At 38.7% G+C, this 27,854-nt stretch overlaps 1 protein-coding gene across 8 annotated transcripts in view; it reads right to left on the reverse strand.

Annotated features, from left to right (window-relative positions):
- The window catches only part of EBF1 (EBF transcription factor 1), a 276,666-nt gene that overhangs the window by 27,980 nt on the left and 220,832 nt on the right, over window positions 1-27,854 (reverse strand). For all 8 annotated transcript variants that reach the window (XM_069868872.1, XM_069868871.1, XM_069868869.1 and 5 more), the window contains exon 11: window positions 3,536-3,624. In XM_069868872.1, the coding sequence (XP_069724973.1) occupies window positions 3,536-3,624 (89 nt within the window). The remainder of the gene's footprint in view (window positions 1-3,535; window positions 3,625-27,854) is intronic.

Raw genomic sequence — 27,854 nt, forward strand, 5'->3', positions numbered from 1 at the left:
GTTGTTATGATCTGAACTCTTTAGTGATCTCCACTGCAGTTATGTATGCAAGAACCAAAAAAACATATGCATTTGTGTGCACATATGCAAATACAGGAGACAGGGAAATTGCACACACACATGAAGGTTTATTCCCCAGCTCCACAGGCAGGCTTCCTACAGACTGGTCCTACAGCACACTGCTAGGATTTCTTAACATTAGCATCATGGTGTTTATTTTCACTTGTCCCCAGAGACCTCGTTTCCTCTGATCTGCCTCTTGTATTAGAAAGGAAAGACTATACTTCCCAGCACACTCCTGGTACTTGATCTCACTCCAAGCTTTGGGTGCTAATCCCAACACCTCTGTACTGCCTCTCTCTCCTCTTGGTGCATATGTTGGGGTGTCTGTGTGCATGTACAGATATGTACATCTGCTGGTGACAACCCTAAACTGGCTGCTTTCCATGACCTACTCTGTACAAGAAGGGAACGGGACTCTGGCCCATAACTGGTTCCATAGCCCAGCTGCCAACACCAGCTCCCACTCCTTTTACTCCAGAAACAATGTATTGCATTTCTGCTTTGAACACATCCCTATATCAACTGCTGGTCTAGTGGTCCAAAGAATGTAGCTTCCACATGTCCCCGTTCTCCTCACAATAAGAGGACATCCTCCTGGAATTTGGTTACCGATGCACTGGGGGACACAGAATGAACTTCAAAATCTAGTTTTCTTCTTTGCCTACTTCCAGCAGGTAACTGGATTATTTAAGAAAAGTAATCTCAAGTCTGAACACTGAGCACTTCTGAAAACACTGGCTCTAAGCTAACGGAGATCAAGCTCCTCAAACAGTCTCAATGGTTTTAGAAATGTCTGTTGACATAGGTAAGTCTGTTCATTCCTCAGCTCTGGAGGGCAGAGCATGTGATAACCCACACTTGATGGCCTCAATAATTCTCCTTGCCTGCAGGGATAAGTCACACAGTAGAATGCTCTTGTTGGTCCAAGGGAAGGACTGCATGCCTTAATGCACACAAAAATTACAACCATTAATGTTTCTTGAAAGATCTCTAATTCGTCAGTAATGTTTCAATGGAATAATGGCTACAAACCTTAGCAGCAGTTATAGAAGTGTGCTTTGCTTTATTTATTTAATGCATACATACGAAGTTTTTAATGAAAAGAAAGTGATGATGCACTGGCAGGACAATGGGGAAAATGGAGGAAAGGATACTGAAAACTTTGAGCACTGTTCCCTCTCTGCTGTGTCACACTCTTTCTCATACATTTGCCCTCTCTGCCCGTGGTTACACTGTGGAAGCCATATGGCTTCCAGCTCTCCTCTAAGTAGCCACTGAGAATTGTCTATAGTGGAATACTGCCAAAGCCCGTCCTGGTTTAATGACATGGGGAAGAGCACTGTGCAGCGCTCACCCAGCACAGAGACTCATTGCGTCCTTGATTATGATCCTGGAGCCAGCAAGTAATGCTGGGAATTGAACCATCAGTGCCTCAAATACAGAAGTCAACATGTGCCAACCCCTGCTGCATTCAGCCTCTGTGCATGGCATATTAATGAGTTTTGAACTTGAGGTCCAACCTTCAAACTTGCACAGAAGGAATTACCCAAAGACAAAAATCAGACCCTCTTTACCCTGTTTCCCTCTAACCTTGCACAGTGACAATAATTTCTTCCCTAAGTTTGTTCAGTCCTTAAGCAGTAACTTCTTTTATTTAGGACATGACATCATACCTCTGCATATACAACCACAATTTCCCTTGATTTAAAGATCTGAAAAATTAGCTTAAAAAGTTACTCAGAACAAACACATTAAATCAAGAGGGTATATGGGGGAGACATGAATCCACACTAACCCTCATGTTCACGTCCCATCCATAAATACCTACTAAATGTTGGAGTCAGGATATGGAGCTAGATGGAGCTTTCTTCTACCTATTTTTATTTCACTAGATTGCAGAAACACGTGGTTATTGGTGTAGTAACAGTCTCCATCCAAACAAGAAACAGTTTTTCTCCACACACATATTTGGCAGCAAATGAACAATACAGATGAAAAAGCCCCTACTGAAGGATGCTCTATTTCTTTGGAAAGGGTTGCACCTCTGGAGGGGAAGTTGACAACCTATGAAAGCCGCGTCCTGCTGCAAATCTGTCCAAATGTCAGAGAAAGGGACAGCTTGTAGAAGGTGAACAGAGCCAATGTAAAATGTAACTCTCTAGGACACCATGTTTCTCTGGTGGAAAGAGGGAAGGACAACACATCATTGACTCCAAAACCATAGTCTACAGTCTAAGCAAAGATAAAAGACTTAACAAGCCTGTATAAAATCACACACTGAACTTCATTTCTGTCAAGAAATAAAACAAGTTATGGTGTTCATGAATTCTTCTCATCTTTGAAACACTTCAGAAATTTAAGTAATCAAAGACCACAACAATCCCTCATGAAAGCCTATTTGCAGCTCAAGAAGCTATGGAAGAACAGTCACAAGACTTACCCAGTTACAGAGCCTGTACTGGATATGTGTTATTTGAGGGATCTGGCTTGAGACACCAGAGCCCAATTTGTTCTATGTCTCAGATCCATAAATTCACATCTTCCTTTTCCTAAGTCAAAGGCAAAGTTCTTCAAATACAGCCTCATGACCTCTTTGCCCAACTCTCTCAGTAACAGCCATGACACTGAAGCAGATACAACACAGAGTTGCAGCCGGTTGCATGCAGTGACTCCAGCTCACACATGCTATTGCTCAGCGTTCCTGTGTCAAAGAGGAACACTTCTCCAAATGTCCCACCTCTTTCTCTAGTATACCACAAATCTCACGGCAAATTCTCACCAGAGAAAGTACAGTGTGGCAAGGTAGCAAGAACAGATGTGAGTGCAGACCCAGAAAATGTTTTCACAGTACAAGTCAGAAGTACTAGAACCTCAGCAAATTATTCTGTTTCTTCCTCAGCTTTTACTTAACAGAAACAAAAAAAAATCCCACTAATTTTGGTGGTAATGAATATCAAATCACTTCACTACACATTGCTCTAATTATTTCAGCAATCCTGAAATAAAGCATTTTATAATAGTTATTATCTTAGAGCAATTCATGGTGTAGTGGCAGTGGACACAAACTCCACAAAGATGTAAATAACTTTATTTTATCAATGGCAAAGTTCTCAAAGTTAAAATGGGGCACTTCTGTGACAAGAAGCACCATTCTTCTATGAATAAGCTGCTCAGGTTCAAAAACACCAGCCAAAAATGTACTTTTTCTTAACTATTTCAGAACACAGGGCAAGATTTCCTTTTAAGAAAGGCATGAGCAATTTGAGTTAGCTGTGACTCAGAAAGTCTCAGCAGTCTCATAAGCCTACAATGAAAGTGCTGATTGCATTTCATTGGTCACATCTCCATTTCAGCTTATCTGGTTTGAGTACCAAACCAGGACCATTACATTTACAGAGTCTTGCACTTTCAGACAAAAATATGCAGCAACCAGCTTTGTCATATTTAATAAAACAATAAACTTTGTGCTGACCTTTGGCAAGCGTTCAGGGTCACCAGGGTGCCGGGGTATAACCTTCTGTAACCTTTGGAAACCATAGTCAATGGTGGGTTCGTTCAGAGCTGAAACAACAACAAACATTGTGATGTGACAAACACATAGCAAGCAGGCTCCATGCACTGTAACAATTGGTAATGAATGCATTTCAAGACCAAGGAAGGATCACAGCAAAACCTCCTTTTAATGAAATCAGCACTGACTGTGAAGCCTTGGTTCAAACACTGTTTGAGGCTGGTTCTGAGGCTTTGGTTCAAACAGCAATGCAAACCTTCCCACTTGAGTTCCCAAACCAAGGTTTCTGGAATATTTGGAGATATTGCATATATATTCCAAACAGGAAGCAATTATTATCTCTGAAAGCTTTGATGAAATTAATTTGATAAATATTCTGTACTCAATGTTTCATGTTGGTGTTTTTCTCCTGCTTTCATAGTACAAGGAAGGTCCTTAGTGAATGAAGACAAAAGAAGTAACTATTAGGAAGTCTTTCCTGTTCCAGATTCTATTATACGTTTAATATGCGCCATGTGCAATGATCACATATAATTTTGTTGTGAACTACAGGCATTTGTCTTGGCAGAAGCTTTACTTTTTACTCATCGACACTGACTTCAGCAGCCTGGCTCAAGCTCCGATCAGCAATAAACTGATCCAAAAGACTTAATCAATTAAAAAGAAATCATCTATGTTTTTAGTTCATCTTTCCCCACTCTTCATCCAATGAAGCGGAGGAGAGAAATAGTGGAAGTGGAATGTTTTAGTCTTCATGAAAATGCTGGTCTGCCTGCATTAATCAAAGCTCTGATTGTGCCAAGTGTTTAAGCACATGCTTATCTGTAAGCACATACTTAAATCCATTTGCTTTCAGCAAAGCAAATTTGAGCATATTATGTTTTTTGTATGATTGCCTATAATTACAGGGGACTGCACTGAGTGACCTTCTAGCTATATTTCCAGTCATATGATCACTTTAAAACTCAGATGTTAGTGCGACTTCAACATGTGCTTAAAATTTCCTAAGTGCTTTTGTGAACTGGAACAACAGTCAAGTATTCTGAAGCATCTCTAAACAACAGTGCATCTTGACTCTTCTATGCCAAGAGAGATGATGAAATTTTTCACAGTAATTTGTTTGCAATTTTTTTTAGTTAAATGAAAGAAAAGAATCTAATGTGGATGTTTATATTTTCAGCCATTTTTCATGGGAAGGAAATATAATTTTCTTTTTTTTTTTCCTGGGTCACTAAAGGTTTTCTTACTTTGCCTTAGCTTATTAATCACAAAAGAAAATAGTATATCTTGCACAAGGTCTGCCTGCTAAATTATAAATACATCTTGCACCTTTATGATGGTTTCATTACGAACTTTCTTATGTGGCTAGAATGATGCTATCTGATTCTGGCAAGGAGTTTTATCATCAAACTGTATTTCCTGCTTTCACTTGTTTAGGCACTGTCATGTGCCTTCATGATGCTTATCCCACAGCAAGTTATACAGCTCCATCAGTTTGATCAACATCGTGCAATTTGTCTATACTTCCACCTTTTAACTGAAGAGAACATTTTTCCATACTCCCACAGTCCAAGATCTTTAGACAGACCACATTTTTATCAGGAAAGTAATATCTAATCCCTGGTTTCATTTTAATTAATTGGTGTCTCATAAATGATCCCACAAAACTTACCAGATTTGAAAGAAACTCTTCCACTTAAATTATTGTTTTCAAACCACATTTCTACAGCAGATGGTGTTACTGGCAACCAAAGGGTCAGGTTTTTATACCCTCCTGGGACCTTCAGTGCATCCTAACTCAGGCCCAGTGATGCTACTGCAAATTGAGGCACAGGGCAAGTGTTGCAAGCAAACACAGATTTACCCCACGGCAGTGAAACAACTGTGGCTAATGGTGTCTGCCTGGAGAGGTGCACACAGTCCAGTAGAATCTCAACATTCTTCTAATATCAGGAATCTTCTGAGCACGTCCTCAAATTCCTTTTACAGAACTATGGCAACAGCAGACTAGAAATCTTTCAGGATTTTACTTTTGGGCTACTGTCAGAAGGTTTTACTGCTCCAGAGATCATAGTCTAGTCTCCCTAATTTTTTTCATGTATTTCCCTTTATCAGGATAATCTGAATTTGATCTTTTATTTATATTCAGAAGAGGTAAGAATAACGTTTTGCCCCTGCTTGTGCTCTTTTTAGATTTTAGGTGTTTCAGCCTTTTTTCCACGTTTCCTTTCACACCCTGGCCACATACTGTCTACTCTGTTGTGTAAATTTGAAAAAATATCACAGTACCTGGGTTTGTAAACCCCTAGTTTTGTTACCTTTGAGTTTCCTTACATGGTTTCTTATTGCGGACCCATTTAGTTTAGACCTTCTTCAAATTTTACAATAAATTAATTTCATATTATTTATATTTATTATTAAAAATAGCTGTTCTCTGAGAAGATTAAAAAACTCTACAGTTCTAATTTAAATTTCTTTTGCAAATATGTTAGAAGATTTTAATGTGGTTCTGTCAAATGTATTTCTTCTCTAATTCAGTCTAGTTTATGGCCATTTTCCCTTTACATCCTTTGGGAAAGTAGTTACTAAATTCTGCAATATTATAAATGGAGGCCAGTTCTGAAATCCCTCCAGAGACAGCAGTCATTTTCTCATATCTTCCCACACATTCAACACATTTGAAATCCACAGGGTATTTCCTGTGAGTATTTTCTGAACTAAATGACCAAAAAAAATGTTAATTTTATGGTCCGATCTCACAAGGCATCAAGCATCCTCTGAGAGATACTGAAAACTTTCTGCCTCAAATAGCTTCAGCTTTCCTTTGAGCGGGAGGGAGAGGCTTCACACAGTGATCTGCAGGATCAGGTCCTAAATGGTAGTTGTCAGATATCACTCATTAGCCTATAATTGCTCAACAGTTTCAATATTAGATAAAATGAAAAAAAAATCTTTAGCTGCCCAAGTGTCTAACCACAGATTGGACAATAGCAGCCCCCATTCTGCAGCTCCTTTATAATACAAGTCACATGTAATTAGTCACACCCTGAAGAAAGGGCCCCATTTAAATATTTAACCTCACTTTTAGCATTAAGGCCACACCGCTGCCAAAACTCCAACTAAAAGGCATGATTCTGACCTCCAGGAATTGCAGAAGAGCCAGTGCTCATGTCACCCTTCAGGGCAGCTAACGAACCAGGTCAGATACCAGCTTCATGCAGGGTTTTGCCTCTGTCCACAGTACTTGTGAGCCTTGAAGTCCATTCTCTATAATGCATTTCCCAGTGCTCTAATCCAAAGAACGGGTTTTTTCCCCCCATGATTGGAAAAAAAAAAAAAAAGAATCGATAAGGAATACAAACTCTCTATTTGTGTTCTTGACATCCATACATTAAAAACAAGCTAACACATACTGTACTTAAAATGCATTCCCATTACCCTAAATTTTAAAAGTACTATTGAAAGTACTGCTAACTTTAAAAAACTGTATTAAATTCAAATAGGTCCCAAGGCTAATGGAAGCAATTTGTATACCAACCCAAACTGACTGGCCCACTTTTCAAAATACAGGTATGATAATCTTGTGGTTTTAAAAGGACATTTAAATTGAAAGACTGTGAATTTAGTACATAATTATACCAATAGAACCCTTTAACTTGTCAACTTGTAAATCTAAAAGGCTATCAATCATTTCTAAAGAGGAAATAAACCTTAAAATTCTTTGATTGACAGTGCTTACTTTTTATATGAAAAAAAAGGAGTAAAGTGGCCAGAAATCCATTTACAAAAGTACATTGTTTTACATAGGTGAGTAAAAAGCCAATAATTACATCTCCAAAAGACATATAAATCAAAGTAAGTACTTTTCCCTCACTTACATATTTTAAGTTGCAGTAAACTTCAGGTAACTTTTTATTAAAATACTTTCCCAAATGCAAAGCTTATTGAAGCCATTAATAGAGTAGCATTTTCATTTAAGCTAATATAATCATTTTTGCAAATACAAGATTTAAGCCATTTTTCTCCTTCCAAACAATAAACTTTCAGCCTGTCTCTTGTGTGAATTAACTAAAATTACACCCAGGTGTACAAAATCTGTCTATCTTTCCTAGTGTATGAGTTAAGGCACAATATTTATTATTCTTACCATTTTTGAATTACTTCTTAAACCCTTGAGGAAGAACTTTCTTTCAAATTAGACTCTAACAGAATAAGCCATAAAGCTCTATGTAGCAAGTTTAAAGCCATAACTCATAAAATCTAAGGCTTTTAATCAAGAAAATGCACAATGTCTATGAAAACAAGGATGTGTACATTATATCCATCTTTTCAAAGTCCAACTTATTTTTCAACAGACATCATACTTATGCCTCTGAGAAAAATGTTTCTAGCATAACTATAATTTCAAATTCTGCACGAATAATTTTAGTAACAACATGTAGATAATCACTATCTTTAAAAGTCTCTTTCCCTTTTTTTTAACCAGTCAGTGGAGGGCTTTTTTAATATTTCACATAATGAATTCCTACTGTGTCAATAAAGCTTTGGTTGTTAATTGAATGACTGTCTGATGTATCTGAGAGAGGAATTTGTTTCTCTGGCCATGCTGCCAACTTACAGCAGAATGATCGACGCTTAATATGAGCAATTAAAAGGACCTGTTCAAATATCATATGGAATTCGTAGCTTCGGGTAGTGTAGAGGAACTCTTCACTGAAGAAAATTCATTCAGTGGATAGAGTAATTGAATTAGACACATTTTAACATTATTATTCAAAGAAAAATAAACACACACTACATGGAAGCATTATGGAAATATTTCAGAATGTAAAACGTATCAAGTTAATTTATTTCCCATGCATTCAAGGTTTCATTTATTCCTTTTATTTTTCAGCCTTTGTTTCTTTTTCATTCCATTTGACCCCAAACCAATGAGAAAGCAGCACTTAGACCTATGAACTTCCCATATGCTGTTCCACTGCAAAAGGCTGCAAGAGAGGGAAGGGACTCTAAGAGCTCAAATAACAAAAAAAAAAAAAAAGACTGAAAAGCTGAAGGCTGCAAACAAATTAGCCTCAGGTCCACATGTCTGACCATCCCTATCCCAGATGAGAAATCTGGTCTTGATTGTTTTAAGTGAAACTCCCAGGGAAAGGCTGCACGTGGGAATTAAATCTCTCACAGTGCTTGCTCCTGTGGTGCACGGGAGTCGCTGGTTTTCTTGGAAGGCATAGGTATCGTGGGGCAGAGTTTGAAGAAGCTAAGAATGACCTGCAGAAGGTCAGACCTATAACGGCTTCAGATTATGTGCGGGAGGTTAAGGCTATAACAGTGTAATGGAAGAAGATTCTGTAGAGTCTACCTTTGTCTCTCTTTGATTCTGGGAGATAGGGATAGGATAGGACAGATCACATTAACATCAAACTCCAGGTGCCAAAATACCTTGCTAAAGCCCTGCAGTACAGCAATACTAGCAATGGATGACATTATAAAGCGACAGCTTGACATGGCATGCTGTAAGAAAACTCTACCCAACAACTCTGTATGCCTGCTCTACAAAGGCAGCAAAAAACCCATTTCAAAACCACGTCATCAAATGAAAAAACGCCTGTTTTCCAAGTATTCCTGCAAAGACTATTCCTTTGCTAATTAAAGACTGTTAAATGAAAACATGCAAGCATTTTAGCTATTTGTTGTTGTTCTTGTGAATTTGGCTTGCTTTTTATAAAGTTTCCTTTCCACTGACTTTCCCTGGAGTGTTTATTCCCACAAGCAATGGAAAACGGAAGCTGGTGGGACAGCAATGGGCAGCACAGAAAGGCTTGAGCTAGAAAGGCCCTTTCAGTGTTAACTCAGAATTTCCTTGCTTTCCCCTCTCAGTACTCCCTCACTAAAACATACTCTTATACACTGAATTTCCATTTTTAAACTCAAACTGTGACACGATGTTATTTTTTAGATTAGAAATAGAAGGAGGTATTTGAAATGTAATTCCTATATTTTATTGCCATGTAATGCCCAAACAGGCACCATGGGCACGTGCCCAGCAATAAGAAAAATGCAGAGCTGAGTCAAATGATAAATCCAACACCTAGATCTACTGAGTTTCCCCAGTGACTGCTCCTCATGTGAACTAAAGATGCAGTAGGCCAGTGTTTCAGGCAGCTCCATGGTGTTCATGGGTGTTATGATAGGCATGATAGATAGATATTTTCTACCTGATAATTTTTCTCCAGCAATTAAGAACCAGAGGAGTTATCCTCTTCCCACCTAGCCCAGACTCTGCAACCACCAGGACTGCTGAAGATGCAAGGAATGTACATCTTGAGCCCATTTTTTTTTTACAAAAAATAAGGAATGAAATGACTAGATCCATCTAGCAAAAATCGTGTGCTGCTTTCTCAAAACACATTTACTCTGAATGTTCACAGTTAGCAACCTGCTATGAGGCTTGAAGAAAAGTTAAACAATTTGCGAGCTTCACAGTTTCTTCTGTCTCTGATGTGCTGGCCTCTTGTCTAATGGGGAAGATTTGGCCTTAAGGGAGTATGAAACAGAGTCCAGTTTCAGGCACTGGAATTTAAACATATCAATTTCAGAAAAGGCTGATAGAATTCACTGGGAGATGTATACAAAGGGACAGAAGGAAATTAAAGCACGTTGGTTACTTCGTCTAGTCATCTGGGTTAATTGATGCACCTTTGACAGTCATTAGAGAAAGGGAAAGAGCAGCATTTCCATGTGAATATTTTCCTATTTGTCAGACACATTCTGGTAATGCACATGAGTTTGTAGCAAAAAAAATATTGAAAATGGCTAGCTCTCAATGGATAACCTCTTCATTTAAATAAATATATACATGTGTGCACATACACACAAGCACAAAAATGCATACAAGCCAAAATTTAAAACAATGGGAGCCTAAGGTTAGCTGTAAGATCTATATTCAGGTCTACATGAAAACATTCAAAAAATAAAGACATTGCATTTATTTTTAAACTGTTGGCTCAGAAAAAGATGCAGAGATGTAACATACAGTGTAGGAAATGCTAAAATGTCACCTCATGTAACCTTTTCTTTCATTTTCTAGTCTTCCTTTTCATGGACTCCTCAAATTCTACAGTGTAGGTACAGACACCTTTAAAATATTCATACATATACTTTTGCATAACATATAGGAAGCTGTTTCTTTCTGTCACCCTTCACAAACTCCTTTGAGGTAGTTATCATTGAAAACCATTGTTGTTATATGTTTGTTTGCAGAAATATTTTCTTTTGAATAAACCTCTCTCTTTTTTAACCCTGATATTTCTCATCTTTTCAGATTACTAAAACCAGTATTAGCAGAGGATACATAAATGAAAAACTCATTGTCCTCTCTGAATGCCAAAGCCATTCCTGTCAGAAAGCAACTCAGTATAAATTTGGCTGTTTCTCACAGTCGTAGACTTCTGATGTGCAAGTGCTCTACGGTTAGAGCAAAAAGGATCTTCAAGAGCAAAAATTGGAAAAACACCAGCTATCACATCCAAACCTCAGCAAACGACGTCCATGGAGAAATACAAATAGGGCTGGATCATAAAAGTAAGATGAATTGTGCAGCAAACATTATAGGTGAGATGGTCTTTTAATAGACTGACCTCCTGCGAGGTTTAATTTAGGTCTTTAATCCCTCACAATAACTAAGCTTACATTCCTTGAGAAAACAATAGTTTCCAAACATCTTTATTTCTAAACATTAGCTTCGATTTAACTACATGAAATCACAGTAACACTACTCACTCAAAAGCAAAAGGACCATTTTGGCTCTATCCTCTATGACGCAGCAAATTGTTTAAAATTAAAACAATTTGGTTTGGCTTTTACTAGTTTCTGACATTTAGAAAGAAATGTATAATGTGAGAGTAGCATTTATATCACCTGCTTCTATAATTGTTCGGGGCCTTTTTTCTGCAAAAATGTTGACAATAACTGTTACCAACAGTAAAAAAAAAAAAATCATACCAGCCTTTCTGATAAACATGTTTCCCTGCCCTCACACCCCAGTGAGCACTGTGACACTATACTTTTATCATCTAGTGTGTGCTCAGAATGAGCTTAGAACAGCAATTGCCAGGAATAGGCAGGCGATAAACTGCATTGATTTAACACATCTTGTTTTCAATCATGCTCGGATTTTCTGAGCACGCATTTTTCCTGTACTCTAGCTTGTAGCTTTTATCTGACGAGCTGATCCCTTTTCACTGGAAAATGAAAAGGTCGCACAATAAGACACGGTTTACTGGAACTTGAGCACGCACCAGGGAAAGTATTTTAGATAAATACTGTCAGACATAGTGGAGCTGAATTTCAACAACACAATTGCTAAACAACAATACTTATTACTCTAGAACAAGCCTACAAGCAACTTATGGCTCACAGCAGGGGAGATCTCAGAGTTAGGCTCAATAGTTAAAAGAAACCTTATTCAAGCCTGTTTAAAGAGGCACTCTTGCTTTTGCGTTACATGCACTGACTAGCCATACCTCAGGACCAAACTAAATTCCTCTTCAGCTGCTTTTCTAGGTAATTTGTAAGTGACAGAAAACCGTATCAATTACTTTTCTTTTTCTTATCTGTTTGGTTTTTTTTCTGCAGAAAGATGATTGACTATGTGCTTGATTTAATCCAATTGGCTACTGGGTGGTGGTAAAAGGAAAATTATCCATATATGACACTAATCAACCAAGGTGATTTGCTGAGGAGGTCAGTAAACAAGCAAGAATTAATATGGCACAACCCAACTACCAATGGCCAAGACAGAGTAGGTTCATATCAATAACTAATTTGTTTACCCCATCCCTCTGAAGTTACTGCAATGATCCTGACCAATACAGCACTGGAAGCAAAATATCTTCAGTTATTCCTGCCAGGAGGGGCAAAGAAAATTTCCAATTTATTCTTTGTTGCACTGATTATACCCAAGAAAAGATCTCACCAAGTACACACAGAACCTGGCTTAATTTTCCTCCTCAACCTAAGTGGACTAACACCCATTTTTCACAAGGGCTCAGCTGCCAATCTGCAGCCCACGAGGAGTGACTGGTTCACTCCAGCTTCAGCCCCCTCTCCGTATCTCCTCCCCACACTTCCTGTGTATACATGCAAATAAACAGAATATACATGAGGTCCTCACCTGCTCCCACTTCTTGGGCAGCATGTAAACCTACCAAATCCCCCGTGGGTTTTTTTGCCTGGCAGCAGTCTTTGGAAACCAAATGCACAGCAGTGGCCTTCCCGTCTACCTCACTCCTCCAAACTTTGGGAGAGACTCATCTCTGTCAATACTTCCCAGTCTGCTCCCTTCTTTCAGCAGCCTTTCTCAGGAGCAGGACCCTGTTTTTCATGGACCCAGACAGCCCCCGGACCAGCTTCCTCATTTACAAGTATTTCTGCACCACTGCCAAAACGCAAGCCCAGCCCCTTCCTGAGTAACTGCAGGTGAGAGCGGCATGTTTAGTAGGATTTCTTCAACACAATCTGTTTGCTCTAGCAGCAGTGGGTTCATCCCCATGGTGTGATTCTGAACGTGTCATGCGCTGCTAGCTCACTTGTTTGAGTACTCTTATGTGGCAAAAATACTGTGAATGAGCGATGTCTGCAGATGAAAGCAGCCCTTCCTGCCTTTTCTCCCTGGACTATCATTATCCATCACTTTTGCTTACAATTACATATAGCCTCTCAATCTCTACAAACATAAGATGCGGATAAGAAACTCAGAGCCCCTGTTCGAATCTGTGCTTTTGGATAAAGCCACCGTGCTTCTCCAGGCGGCTGGTCACTAACACACAGCTGCTGTCTCAGCTTTGCTATCGCCGTTAATGAGCTGCAGCGATGCCACCTATACCTTATAGAAGTTGCAATACAAAGGGAAGTCCCCAAACTATCCCCACAAAGATCCTTCCCATTTGTCAGCAATGTCAGTGCAAAACTCGTGTAAAATATTTATGTTTCCTTACTTCTCCTGAATGTGCTTATTAGTCATTTAAGCCCAGCATATACTCATCTTAAATTCACTTTGTCCAAGAACTGTTCTGCTAGTTTTTTTGAAACTATACTGATACTAGCTGGAAACTTTACTGGCTGGAGCTTAGTTTGTATTTTTCATATACATATCAAGTTGCAAAGCCTCCTCCACCTCTAGTCAGACACATACATCTTTCTCAGATGTTTTGCTCATATTGTAAGTCTTACAGAAAGAATATGGTAAATATTATTTAAATTACATTTTGAATTATGATTTTAAATAGGCAAGTCACAAACAAAGTGGTAGACCTCAAGGAACGTGTAAAGCAAAAACCAACTTTGCATGCAATGCCACTTTACATTCAGCCCTGTGAACCTGTTTGCAAGAGAACTCATTTAAGCATTGATTTCTCCCTTTCACCTGGCAAGTTTTTTTGCTAGACGAGTAAGCTGAAAATCTGTACTGCATTTTAGGGTTATCTCATGCAACACAGGCAGAATTCTGATATGTCTTCTTCATTAAGTGCTCATAATCCCAGAAATGAAAGTAACTCATTTCTTCCCAGGGTGCCTGTTAACTGAGAAACTCATCTTAATTGAATGCACAGATCAGTTAACCATCTTCAGATTCACAAACCATTAGTGCCCCATTTGCACAGCAGCTCTGCCGGCAGGTCTCCTCCCACCACTGTGCTTAGGGGGGATCCGAGGTTCAGCAAAGGAGGGGAAGTGCTGGAGGTGATGAGCAAACACCATCGAGGATTTACACTCATCATAAAATTAGTGTTCTGGGGGCTTTGCTAAATTGTCAGCGCCAGATCACCTTGCAAGTCAATTGCAGAGAAATCAACGAATACTGCAGCTCTGCCCCCAAAATATGAGTTAAGTAGCCTTAAACACGCCCACAGAGAGATCACTAATCTGGAATCTGGAGCCTCACAGGTATAAGAGAAGAAGCAGCAAAAATAATTGCCTATAGCCCTCCCCTCCCATTTTGCCTCTCTCCTACCATCACAACTTACCGCCTAGAATATACTTGGTAAAACAGTGACGATGAGCATGAAAATTAAAACATGCCAGGCACAACCGTTCACCTCTAAAACTATGCTTCATAAGGAAACTGCAAAAGGCAAAGAAGGGAAGAACCAGACAGAAACTCGCTGTCCTGTTATGAAACACTTCCAATGTTTCACTTACAGCAGGACTGAACCAACCTTTGGTTTTTTTCAGTGTTCACTGCTGAGTTTGGGATAGACAACAAAAAATCTCTGCTGTTGGTGGTGGTGTTATTGGATATTTTTTTTCTAGTTCAAGGCAGAGGTAGAACAAACAGATCAAAGATTGCAAGATAACCGGAAAATAGAGTAGATTATAAAAAGTTAACACAGAAAACCAGAAATGATCACACAGGTTTACAATCATGCATTTCTGTTCGTTTATTTCTGAATTTTCTAGGTATTATTGGCAGCCTATAAGAAAATTCACATCCTAACTCTGAAGATATCAATAAAATACCTTCAGAGTAGCATGGTATTGCCCATTTTCTTCTGTATAAAAAAATACCTTCCTTCCTACTGTCAAATTCAAAACAAAAGCCAGATCCCACTATGAAGGATTACTTTATTCTGTACAAATTTGTTTATAGTAGATTTCATGAGAACTGTTCGTCATTATAAAAAATTGCCAGCAAAATATTTGTGCATCATATTAATAATATGACTCAAAGTTCAATACCAACACAAACAGTAACATCAAAAACCAAAGATGCTGCAAGCTTGACGTGAAAAAAAAAAGAGTATTCAAATGTTAAAATCTAATTTAGCAATTTGCAAATTGCTGGTCTAAAAGGAAGAATTTAACATTAATCTTGCTGGAAGCGGCATACTTATCAGCAAGTGATTTGTTGCTTTCCAGGCAGTTAGCAATATATATAAATATACTTCTGGGTCCATCAGCGGTGTGCCAGAATGCGCTTGAACAGACAAACTCACTAAGGCCCTGAGTGCGCAAAGTATTAAGTACCTGGCTGCCAGAGTTAATTAGTCTGTGCAGAGCAACGCATTGATGCTGCTGCTCCTGCTCCAAACCAGCTCTATCACAAGTGGCCTGGGGCATCTCTGCTTTCTGCTCTACTGTGCTGTGTATGTGCAACTTGGAGTGAAGCTTTTTTTTCCTCCAGCCCATCATCTTGCTATCTAACCACTTGCTGTGAGGACACTTCATCTCACCCAGGAGGACGCAGGGACAGAGATGGGAAGGAGCAGCCTCCTGCACAACCCTCTTGCTGCATTGCACGCTTAGAAGAGTTGCTACTTGTCTTTTGGCCCATAATATATCTAGCTACTATGCAAAGCAGGCGTAACAGCTGTCAGAAACTGGCTCCACAAAGGGAAGAATATGCAGAAATGTTGAATATCTTGGGCTTCAGGGAAAATCTCTCTGGTTTTGCAATGAAAAGATCATGCTGATGCCTGGCATGTCACTGGGCTGGCATTGCCTATACTTGCAGAGGCTGGGGACAGCCAGGGGCGTGTGGACCACGCCTTAGATGTTTCTCAAGAAAGAAGACTCCCACTAGCAGAATTTATTGACTTTGCTAGCATTGACTTTTCCATTCTGTGTGGTCTCTTTTCCTAACTGAGCAAATGAGACACATTCAGTGGCAAAGTTAATTATTCAAAATAAATCTAAGTTGCAGCTGATTGAGTAAAAAATGGGCACTGACAAGGTGCTGTGTCATATTAAACACTAATGTGCTTGCATAATTGATTGTCTCAAAAATGTGCTATTTTTACATCTGAAAAAAGAACTAACAATCTTCTCAGAAAGAGGACAATCCTTCCTCTGGCCTGTAGCAAATGGCAGAATACTCTTGGAGCATATGCCTCCTAGTTCATCATTGCCAGAGCTTTGAAAGACACAGCAATGATTTTTAAGTCTAGGACTTGCAAACTGATAGCTGCTTTCTCCAGACAGCAAAGGGAGACATAGTGTCATTTTTTGCTTTGAAATTTCGCTTGTTGCACAAAACAGAAGTGAATGAGCAAATGAAAAGAGGTGAAAAACTCTCACAGGATTCTCCTGCTCTACTCAAGAGGATCCAGACCTGTCATACCTCTTTGTTCCCTTTCCTTCTGCAATTTGCCCACACCAGCAGCATGACAGACACAGAGCCTCCTTCAAAAACTAGTATTTCAGTAGTTTATCACAGGTATAAGACAAAATATGTACTGAAACCTATATAAAAGGAAACTAAATACATCATCTCCTGGGCACCTACAGCAAAAGTAGAAAAAGTTACTTTTTTCAACATTCAAATATTCAGAAATTAAATTATTGGAAAGGGAGCGATGGGACAAATCCAACTCTGTTTCAAAGCTTGTTATACTGTGAAATACCATATTATTCTACAGGCAGCATTCATCTTACTTCAACTAATCGTGTATGATGGACACTGACCCGCTGAAGGTTGGTGTAAGTATCAGATGGCAGAATTCAGTTTCAAGAACTCTTGAAAAAGTACTCAGGTTTGATTTTTATTACATTTAACTGCAAAGCATGCAAATCATTATTTATTATTGGTTAGGCTTTTCAATCCCACTAGATTAAAGAACACATTACATGATTTAGTCAGAATTTTTTTTAAGCATTAAAAGCTGTATATTTCAATCAGATTATGGCTGTGGGGTCCTTAAATTTCAGGGTATTTCCCTTGCAATGAAATGTATTTTCAATAGCAAGAGTGAAGTAACCCTCTTTTTTAGGAACATATGTGGTGGGTTTTGCCTTGGTATCAGAGCTCTTTCCACATTATTTGGTGTGATACAATCCTTGTAATTCATAGTAGTCCTGCATCATATCTCCATTTTAGAGCTAGAGAGCAAATAGCCACTATGCCATAAAATGTAGGTACCCATGCCTATTTAAAAATCCTAACAGGCACCTAAATGAACGTTCAGGACTCTAAATATAATTAAAATTCTGACTGTATGTAACAGGCTCAAAATCATACTAGAAGTCTGAGACAAAAGGAAAAGGTTTTCTGCAACACTTCTCAAACAGCACTGTGGGGCTGCAGTTTGCAATGTCTGGTAGGTGGTCACCAGCAGCATCAAGATATATCAGGATCCTGCTATCATTCAAGTTTTAGCTGACTAAATATGTGAACAATCAACAAGGAACTAGATTCAAAATTTGTTGCTCTGTGCTGTAATGGGCAGAGATAAATGAATCACCTGTTGGTGAGTCATTATTATCTCCCATTCCAAAACAAATAAAGTTTTCTAACTTTTTCTTAAGGCACCAGTGAGTAAAAATGAGTATCCATCCAACATTGTACTACTGCCTTCAAGTATAATTTATTCTATTTGAAGTTTTTTAATATATTTGCACTTGTAATTTATTCACAGTCATTATGAAATCTTCTGGAGACATGTAACATCCCAGAAAAAATGACATTTATTGCCTGTCATTAATTTCCCATTAAAAAAGCAGGATCTACAAAGGAAAGATCTGTATTTTTCAACCTATGGTATACAAACCTCCAGGACCCCAGGAGTCCTACAATTTTTTCTTGGTGGTCTATGAAAGGGAGCTTAGAAAGGTGCAAGTCTATTGTCAACAGGCTTAAAGGCACTGTACAATTCATTGTCTAAGGATATGCTTTTGCACTGGAAAATATTTAGGTGTCCACACAACCCTGAAAAATGTTGAAAAGACACTGTGATAGATGGTTTGTTGGCACAAGATCTCCTACTGCTGGAAGATTTGCTACATACGTTGAGGTACCAGCTTGGAAGACTGAGGATATTTTCTGCTGAATGGGGCCCTTGGAGAGGAAATATTTGATTTACTGCAGAGTTCTCATTTCCCTGAATTGCAAATAAAGTGTAATTTGATTAAATGTAAATGAACCCTACAATACTTTTGGAGGCTTGTCTGAAACAATTGATTGTAATGGGCATCCATCATTTGGCTTGATTTTAATTCAGAGACAAAAAAGGCAAAATGAGAAAACTAAAGCAAGTGCCACTAACATTCTAGAGCTGGAGCAGTCGCGATTTCTGGCGCTGGACTGTCATTTCCATTGTTCTCAGAGCAAGCAATGCAGTAAAGGGGAAAGGCAACAGCAAAAGAAAAAGAATAATGTGAAACATAGAAATGGATCTAGAGGAAAATTAAGCTTTTTCACAATGGATTCCATTAAATCAGCTTAAAGAGCATAATTTGTTAAATTTATTTTAACATTGATATTCTAAACTGAATGAGTAAGGAAGATAAATATCGTTCTCTGTTTCTCAGTTAGAAGAAAAACTTTGTTTTTACAGATCACCCGATTCCTTTTTCACCAAGATAATTTCCAAGTGCATAACACTGGTTTCAGCAGTTCTTATGGTATGAAATAATAAAAGAGAAGTGAAATTTGTGACAGTGACATAAGCTTGATAAACTTTTGGTGTCACTTTCTTTAAATGTGGAACTACTACAGCCACAGAGATAATTATAGATGACCAGATTGTAACTGCTTTATTGCTTCTTTTTACTCATAAATTTTAATTTTGGAAAGCTAAGTGAAAAATGTGGCTTCAATTTCCTACAAATTGCACACAATTTGGTTTTAACAAGAAATAGAAAGAGATGGTACGCTCTTTGGAGTGAATTACGAAGGCAAGTTTGTTTCTTTGTCTTTCAGCATCATCAAAATAACAAAGTACAAAATGCAAAAAAGATGACTTAAAAAAAACCCCAACGATACAATGTACTAAGAAAAGCACCGAGTAATTCTTTATCTAAGTAGGCTTTAGGCAATTTAACAAGGTAATACAAGTGCTCTAGACTTTTTTCCCCCTCTGTTTTACCAGACTAGAGCTTAAAAGAAAGCAAGCTGCATACATGTGTTACAGGAAACCTTCTAATAAGAAAATGCTGTGTACATAACCAACTTGCTCTCTCAGAAGGTACCAGCAATTGTCAAAGTGCCTTGCAAAGCAGTGCCATTCAGACCATATTAAAATGGTTTGGGTAAATACTTTCATGGAACTAACAAAACAAGAGTAGAAATGAAAACCAACAGGAGACAGAGCCAATATTTATTTTGCCCAAGAGGTATATGGGACTCAAATCAGTGTGTGGCTTTACCTACTGTACCCATACCTATAATTAAAATACACATATACAGGATATTAAAGGCTATCCAGCTTTTCTCCAGTAATAATGGTCCAACAGAGGTTCTAGAGGAGGTGGAAGATGTCCCAGAGCAAGTAAGAGCAGCATAAAGCAAACATTAAGAGAAGACTGTCAGTGGTGTCAGCACAGAAGTGAGTGGGCTTAGCTCAGGATGTACAAGGAGAAGACACAAGTCCTACTAAGCCTATCAGTCAGCGTGGCTATGAAGCAGAATGGTGAAGATCAAAAAATCCACTAAACACTTGTAGCCAAACAGTCAAGACTTTCTGTAAGGACTGTAGGTATTGTAATTCTTAGAATAATTCAACGAAACTTTGCAAAGGTTGACAATTAGATTCCTAATTTAATAGGGCAATTAAGCAACCTAAAGAGTTTCCTTGACTTTCACCATGTTGTGTAGCTGCTTCTAGGTAAGTATATACTTGAGACTTGAAATATACCGATTGACTTAAACTGTTTTTAATGAAAATAACAGTGAAAATTAGCTAGTAATGTATCTAAATATGGAGCCTTTATCAGTTTTATTTGAAATGTTTAGAAGTGTGCAGAACTTCTGAAAAGAAATAATAAAGAAGCAAACTCACACATTAGTAATGAATTTTAGTGCAAAAAGCATACGTGAAACAAATTAATTTGCTTGATAAAAATTCTGGCACTGTAAGTAGTACTTTAGGGGAAAAAAACCCACCTATCATAAAAACTCAAATTACCAAGTTTGTGAAATCTGGAAGGATGAAATTTATTATGGAGTTACTGCACAAATTTCAGAAAATATCTGTGATGAATTTCATGCAGGTTTAGATTTTATTATACAAATTCCTAGGAAATTTTTGTAAGAAAACTTCCATTGGATGGTAACAGTGTAAGTCTCAAACTGTTCTCTAAAAAAAAACCTGTGTGAACTGATGAAACTGTTTAACTGCTCTATTGACACCCCATGCCAGAGTCGTTTCCTGTGTTAGCCGTAACACACTTCTTGTCTGTCCTGTGACTGTAATCACCAGAGGCAGAAAAAAACCACAAGCATTGCCAGTGCCTTAAAAAGATGCTACACCACAAACACCTTGACCCACAAGAAAATAATTCTTTCAGTGAGTAGAAAGGCATGGTCCCACCTCTTTGCAGAGTCAAGAGTATGTCTTCAGATTGCAATTGTCCCTTCCTGACTATAGAGGCAAAGAGTGCAACAGAAGAGGGTTTTCTTACCTCCACATGTCCCCGCAGAGTCAGAACACACACCTCAGTCATTTATCATCATGCCATCTCAACCTGTCAGCTTGACAATGATTTTCCCCCTGAGGTTTTTAAGCTAGAAATGTTATTTAGGTTACAAAAACAATTGCACGTTTTCTGCTTCCTGAGCCAGCAGAGACCTGCAAGCACGCAAATGAAAGGAATCGTAAGCCTCCCAGGGCTGCGGCCACAGCGCACTCCTCAGCCCTCCTTGACCAAGGAAAATACACACGGATGGAGGGAGAAGCGCATGGGAAAGCAATGCATAGGCAGACCACTGCAACCTGTGCTCACTTTGGTATCAAAGGTTCAAGAGTCTTACTTCAGGGCCTCGCAGTTTACAGAAAGCAATTTTCTTTGATCTCTGCCTTGGCCACAGATTATTTTCCTCCTTTCGTTCTTCCTCCCTTCACCTCATTCCCTGATCGAAAGTGCCACTTTCATTCTCTCCCCACCCTGTGAGGATTAAAGGGGAGAAAGGACAATCCTTGCAAGCCCAACAAAGTTGAGGATCCAGTGCAAACGCTGCAAATCAATGCGAGCTGAAATTTGGAGGAGGCTTGATCTGTTCAGAACTTGCTCACCTGGTCTGGCTCATATTTCTAGATAATAATCATGGGGAACGCAGTAAGTTTGCAGGTACATATAAAGCAGCTTTCTCACAGAGCAAGATTTGTCTTCACAAGTGCTGAAATGTTGCCTTTTACAGAAATTCACTATTTTTTACCTTGCACAATTTCTTACTTCATAATTTTTTTAGATGGTAAATCTTATCTCTGCTGATTATAAAATTCTTGCTGCTAAATTATTTATGCCAAACAATCAAGTATGATGCGTTTTCAGATATCGGCAGATAAAGAGAAATACAACATTCCATGATGGAGTTTAAAGCTGTGGAAATGTTGGGGTGCTCATTTTAAAATTCCACTGACCTTTGCTGTCCATTTTACAATGTTTGCTTATTGCCATAGTAAGGAAACACTGCAATAAGATCAGGAATTTTTATGTGTGGATCCTGAAAGTCAATATTTAAGGAAAACACGTCTCCTCAACTGCACCATTTCTGATTACATGCTATCAAGAGAGACAGCACAGTGGTACTATTTATATAGAACATAGCCAGTACATGTGATATAGCCAAGAGAGCAAGAGAAAACAAAACTCAAGCAAAGCCAAGCTACATGGTTGTCATAAGAGGAACACAGGAGCTCAATGTCTGCATGTTGTTACAGCAGGATACTGTGACATTAAGATATTACAGGTTTGTGGTTGTTTTGGGGGTTCCTCTCTTTCCCTGCTGGCAGTCCAGGCTCTGTGGGACCTGAATAACAAGGCAATAGTGTCTGTGAAATAATGAGCAGGGGAATGCAGTGTTGTTCTTCCATTGCAATGTTAGGTGCAATGTTGCACACTAAAGCACTGGATCAATACTTCCAGCAGCAAGCCGTTCAATACCCCTGAATTATTGCTTCATTTTTCTTCTTATTATAGATGAGTTGTGTTATTATTTTCCCCAAATCGATATTTTACAACCTTTTTTATCCGTTTCTCCATAAATTTTGTGATTACTTTAAACTGGGAATTCCGGTACACTAAATAAGATGCAGTATCTGAGAGGTAGTGAATGTACCAACATGATTTTTTACTCAAGGCACTGCTTAAAGGGAGATCATAATCAATAGCTAAGTACAAAATTTTTCATGTAAGAAAGTTGGAAGCAGTGCCGCTCTTACAAAATCAAAATTCTCATTCCTAGAAAATATTAGCTACAAAAGAACACTATTTTAGAAGTACAGGGAAAGAGAGGCCTGATGGGCACTTTGCGTGGGATATTTAATTCCAAACAAATATGCTTTTCACTTCCCCTCAGCTAAAGGGCGACCATAATTCACTGAAATTGTTTCTTACAAAGCAGATAATCCTGTGCACCTTAGAGTGATTTAATTAGCTTCTGTAGCTGTCTCCTGCTAAGTGTTTAAAGCATCTGCAAATCAAATCATGTTAACTCATCTGCTGCACCACTTTCTTTGTTCTATGCATAGGACCTTCCTAATAGCATTAATAGAAGCATGAGTTTCCCTGGAGAGGGGAGTAGCAAAGTGAGTTAATTACATAGTTATCGTAAAATTGTGTACATTATTCCACAGAACATGCAGGGTAAGTATTAAGGTGCTACACAGAAAATAGCGACAATTTTGGGTGATCCCAAAGACAATAATTTTATAAGTCAAAGGAATAACACGGATTCCCACAGAAGTTGAAGGAATTCTGTAGAATTCCCGCATACAGTCTGCCTGGCCTGGATGCTCATGGACAGCAGTGCAGGATCCTGGCTATTCCCTATGCATCGGCTACAATTTCTATCCTCATATTTACTGCAGAATTACAAGACTGAACAGTAGGAGGTACAGTAATCTCCATTCAACATTTTATAACACCTTAAAAATTCTAAAAGTGAAAAAACTTCCCTGGGATTTTCTGCTATTGCTTGTACAGGTTTCTCATATCCATTTGGTCTAATCAGGCACAGCATTACAGACCTCTCAAAGAAGTTCACTTTCCATAGTACACTCAGAGTTTTTCTTAATACAGACTATCTCAGCTAACTCACTTGTTCAAACACTCGCAGGGAGTGAAACACTACAGGGAAACTGAAGGAAATTCATTGCCAAAAAGCAAATGAATATTCATGGTCCACAGAAATACTCTTATTTCCCAGTTCTAATAAGCAGGAACATCTGTGAAAAAGAAAAAGCCTGATGGGGAAAATTGAAGAGAGGAGAGGGTCATTTCCATCCTTTCCCTTAGGCCCCAATTTGAAGAAGGTTAATTTGTCTTTTTAACAGAACTTGCACGTGATGCAAGCATAAACAGTTTTGGTGAAGTAACAATGCGCAGACTGGCCTTGTCTTTGGGAATTTGAACTGAATTCTCCATTCCAAAACAAAAGACATCTAGTGCAGATTCTTGTTCCTGTCCCTGACCTGCCAGACCTGTGCACCGTCTTGAGAGCGCCTCTATAAATAACAGAGCCTCAACTGACAAAAACACCCAGGGAAAATAACAATCTAAGGCAAATAGGCGAGGCGTGTTTTATTCTCTTCCTTTTAAATAAATGACATGCACATTTCAATGCAAGATTTAAGGGAACCAGAAGTAGCTCCAGTTAAAAACCTGTAGAGAAAATATTATTGTTTTTCAGTATGATGGCAACTTGAAGACCTATTTTTAAGAACAACAATGGAATGACTATTTCTAGTAGCTGTGCACAACATGCATGTGAACTTTGAGGAGAATTCTTTCTGGAGTGGTGAAACTAGTCAGAAATCTACATTTGGAAAGAAATATTTCCCTTGCACAAGTGACCTTTCAACATGAACTCATGGTTACTTCAGGCAGCAAAATCCTGCCTTTCATTTTTACAAATACAAGCTTGCTGCTAGAACTGCCTGAGCATACAAACTATGCATTTTTATTGGATGAGTTTTAGTCCTCTAAGGAAAGTACCTCACAGAAAGCTAGGAATAGGATAGAAGATAAAAAAATAAAAATATTTTATAAAACAACAAAATAAACCAACACACAACTTCCCTTCCCCTCCCAAAAACAAAACAAAAAAAAAGTGGAGGACAAATAAACACGTATTTCAGCTATTAGCATGGGATTGTAACACTTGGGACAACAGTTACTTTCCTACACAGTATCTAGCACGTGTGGTCACTGAGGGTGTAATGCTTTTCACCCAGCTTCTCCCCCTGCTTCAGCCATCCAAGTGTATTTGAGCATTTGCTTAGAGCCCATCTGCAGACAGAAGACAGAAAAGTTTCCTGGCAGTGAATCACCCACTTCTAAAATGATGTCTGAGACAGTCAAGGGAGTCCACAGCTCCAAAGGGAGGGTCACTGGGGCTCATTGTATTTCTGTTCTTTATGCAGGCAAGGCAAGAGGACATCACTATGTTGAAAAGGGATAAAAGCCCACCCTGGAAAATGCTGCAATACTAAAAAGCGACAGCAAGTTTCGCAATTGTTCATAGACATGATAGATTTTGCTCTGTAATTTTCACGGATTTAAAATGGAGAATTTGGTGCCACTTTCTGTTTTAACAAACAGGTAGTTTTGTTAGACGAGTGTTACAACATCTTAATTTCCATATGCATTTTCTGTTCCATGGGCACTTAAAAAAATACGGTTCTTAGTTGATTGTATGGGGTTTCTCTCTCTGCTGTTTCTTTCTTTTTTTTTATTAACCCTCTGTCTGCTGGGAGTGGGGTTTCCTCTTTTTAACCACCAATGCTCACACCTGGTGCTATGCAAGATCAGTTCAAGTCCACAACTCTTCATGCAAAGAGGTTAACCGCAATTTATGCCAACAGGAAAAAAACATATTTGGGAGGGAAGGGAGAGGAGGGAAGTCAAAGAAGATGCTGAAAGATGAAATAACAGTGAGTGTGTCTGTGCAATTATCTTATGGTAAACCACAAGACATTAGGTCTTCAAGGGTAACTGCCCAGATCCAGAATCTTTATTGTGATACTGAATGGATGGTTTACACTATCTCCCCAAGGAGTAAACTACCATGAACTCTCTGATACTTGATAGACTATGTTCAGCATGGGTGTGAAAGAAGTTTTTGCAGAGCAGCAGACATGCACATTTCCAGCATCTCTATCCAGACACCACAGCAGACCACATCACTTATGCACTCGATAACTTCATAACTAAGCAGAAGAGCCTGTGTGAGTTTTTGCAAGGTAGCAGAAAAGTACAAAAATCTTCACACTCCATGCAATAACTTGCTCTTGCATCCACTGAGATGAAAGGTTGAAAGTACAAGATTTTCCTTTTATCTATATATTAACAAAAAAGCCTGAATCTGTAGACATGGGCTATGTTGGGGCACATCTACTCTGCAGCCATTGCTGTCAGCAAGCTTTAACCAGCTGGATAAGCATTACTGGCTGTACAGAGATGCTTGTACAGGTGCAAAGCAAGCAAGGCTGCCCCAGTCCTGCCTCTGGGGATGATGGCTGCACACCACCCTGCTGTTCTGAGCCAGCCATACAGCATTCACTCGTGTAACAAAAATGCCTGAGAAAAACTAACCCTTACTAACAAGCACCTCAAAGGATTACGTACATCTTAAGGAAGTTGTTTCACAGGTAGTGTTGTGCAAGACCATGCCTCCAGCAGCTGTGCACTAAGTTCACATTCTGACTTTCTTGCACCTCTGACAGTCTAGCCCACTGCCTGGCTATTTTTCAACAACACATAGTGAACACAGCACACGGTTCCAGGCAGAAATCAAAACCTCCTGCACCCCACAAGAAGCACAGGAAGGATGATTTAGGTAAAAATGTACCCACGAGGCAGCTAGAATTCCCAGCCACAAAACATTTCCTCAGCAACAAGTAGCCGAGGAGCTGGAGGAATAAAAAGACAGTGCCTTGTCCCTCTTTTCAGGGCAGAGGATCAAAACGCATTAAGGTAAGCTATACAGCCACTTCCATTTCTGTGGCATTTACCTAATCTGAATACCCATCCAGTAAGAAAAAAACAGTGAAGACCCCTGTAGAGACAGAGTGAAATTCAGGCTTTTTAGAAATTCATCTCAGCTCTCTGTTTTATTGGCCATTTTTTAAAAAGCGGGAATAATATCTTATCAACTGACATGAGCTAAAAGGAGAATAAAAAAAGATTAACAATTTCAGTCTGGAATAAGAGAGTTTTGAAGCAAGGGCATGAAAATTTAAAGGTTTTGGGGTGGGGATAAAGAAAAGAATTTACAAGGCTTATTTTGTGAACCCAGAGGGTTAATTTATCATGGAGTAAGTCTGGAACTTGAAAAGCAAAAAATGGTTTATTGGCTTTGAAGGTCAGATAACTATGTTATATCATATTCAATAGGTTAAGGTTCCAAGAGCCTGACAATTGTAGGGATCCTTATAAAGTCTAGTTTATACCTTTAACATTAATAGTTTTCTAATCCTTTACCACAAATTTATAGTTTAGAAATGGCAACACATCTTAAAGATTAAAGGTATGTGACAAACAGTTCATGTCCCTTAATAATCAAATCACATAGCTTAGATTGGGGGCTTATCAGGCTTTTTCCTACTCTATGGTTTCATAGGTAGAGAATACTTTATATCCCTATTACATGAATGATGAATGGGACCATTGGTTATGGGCTGTTATTTGCTTGGCTGTAGTCAATATGTTTTCTTTGGACAGGGACTTCAGTGATTTATTTCTCCTTTGGCCTTATCACTTATTAACTCAGGGCAGACAGAAACAGCCAAGGTTGTGAATAAGGACTAGTGCCCATTTAGACTTCTAATACCAGAGAAAATATTCTTTTTAATGATCCAGCTACCCTTTGCTGCGTAGGCTCTGATTGCACTTCCCTCTAACTAGAAAATAAAGGTCATATTTCTTGGAAAGTGTATACATAAAATATGCAAAATAATATGTTTCCTTCACAGCCAGCTTTATTCTGACAGTTGCTGTAATTGCTTTCATTTTGCAGCTGTCCTATAGGTACACTGCACACTTTTAGTGATTGGGGTTTTTTTGCAGTGTGTTGTGGTGCTGCCAGTTTTTAAGAAATACCAAAGATGTGAGGTTTCTGTGTTCCTATTAGCATACAAAAGGGATTTTCCAGTCTACCTTCACCGCCTCCTCACTGTCTGCTAGCATTCTTTTCCCTACAATCAATTTCTGAATTTCTGCAAATCGAACCGACAACCCCGAGATCCCTAATATTCTTAATATTCAACCCCCATAATTGTCCGTACTTCACTTAGGTATGACCTAACAGACTTCAAAACAAACACTTCCGTAACAACATTCATCC

This window comes from Phaenicophaeus curvirostris, chromosome 15 (assembly GCF_032191515.1).
Source record: "Phaenicophaeus curvirostris isolate KB17595 chromosome 15, BPBGC_Pcur_1.0, whole genome shotgun sequence".
NCBI classification, from domain to species: Eukaryota; Metazoa; Chordata; class Aves; order Cuculiformes; family Cuculidae; genus Phaenicophaeus; species Phaenicophaeus curvirostris.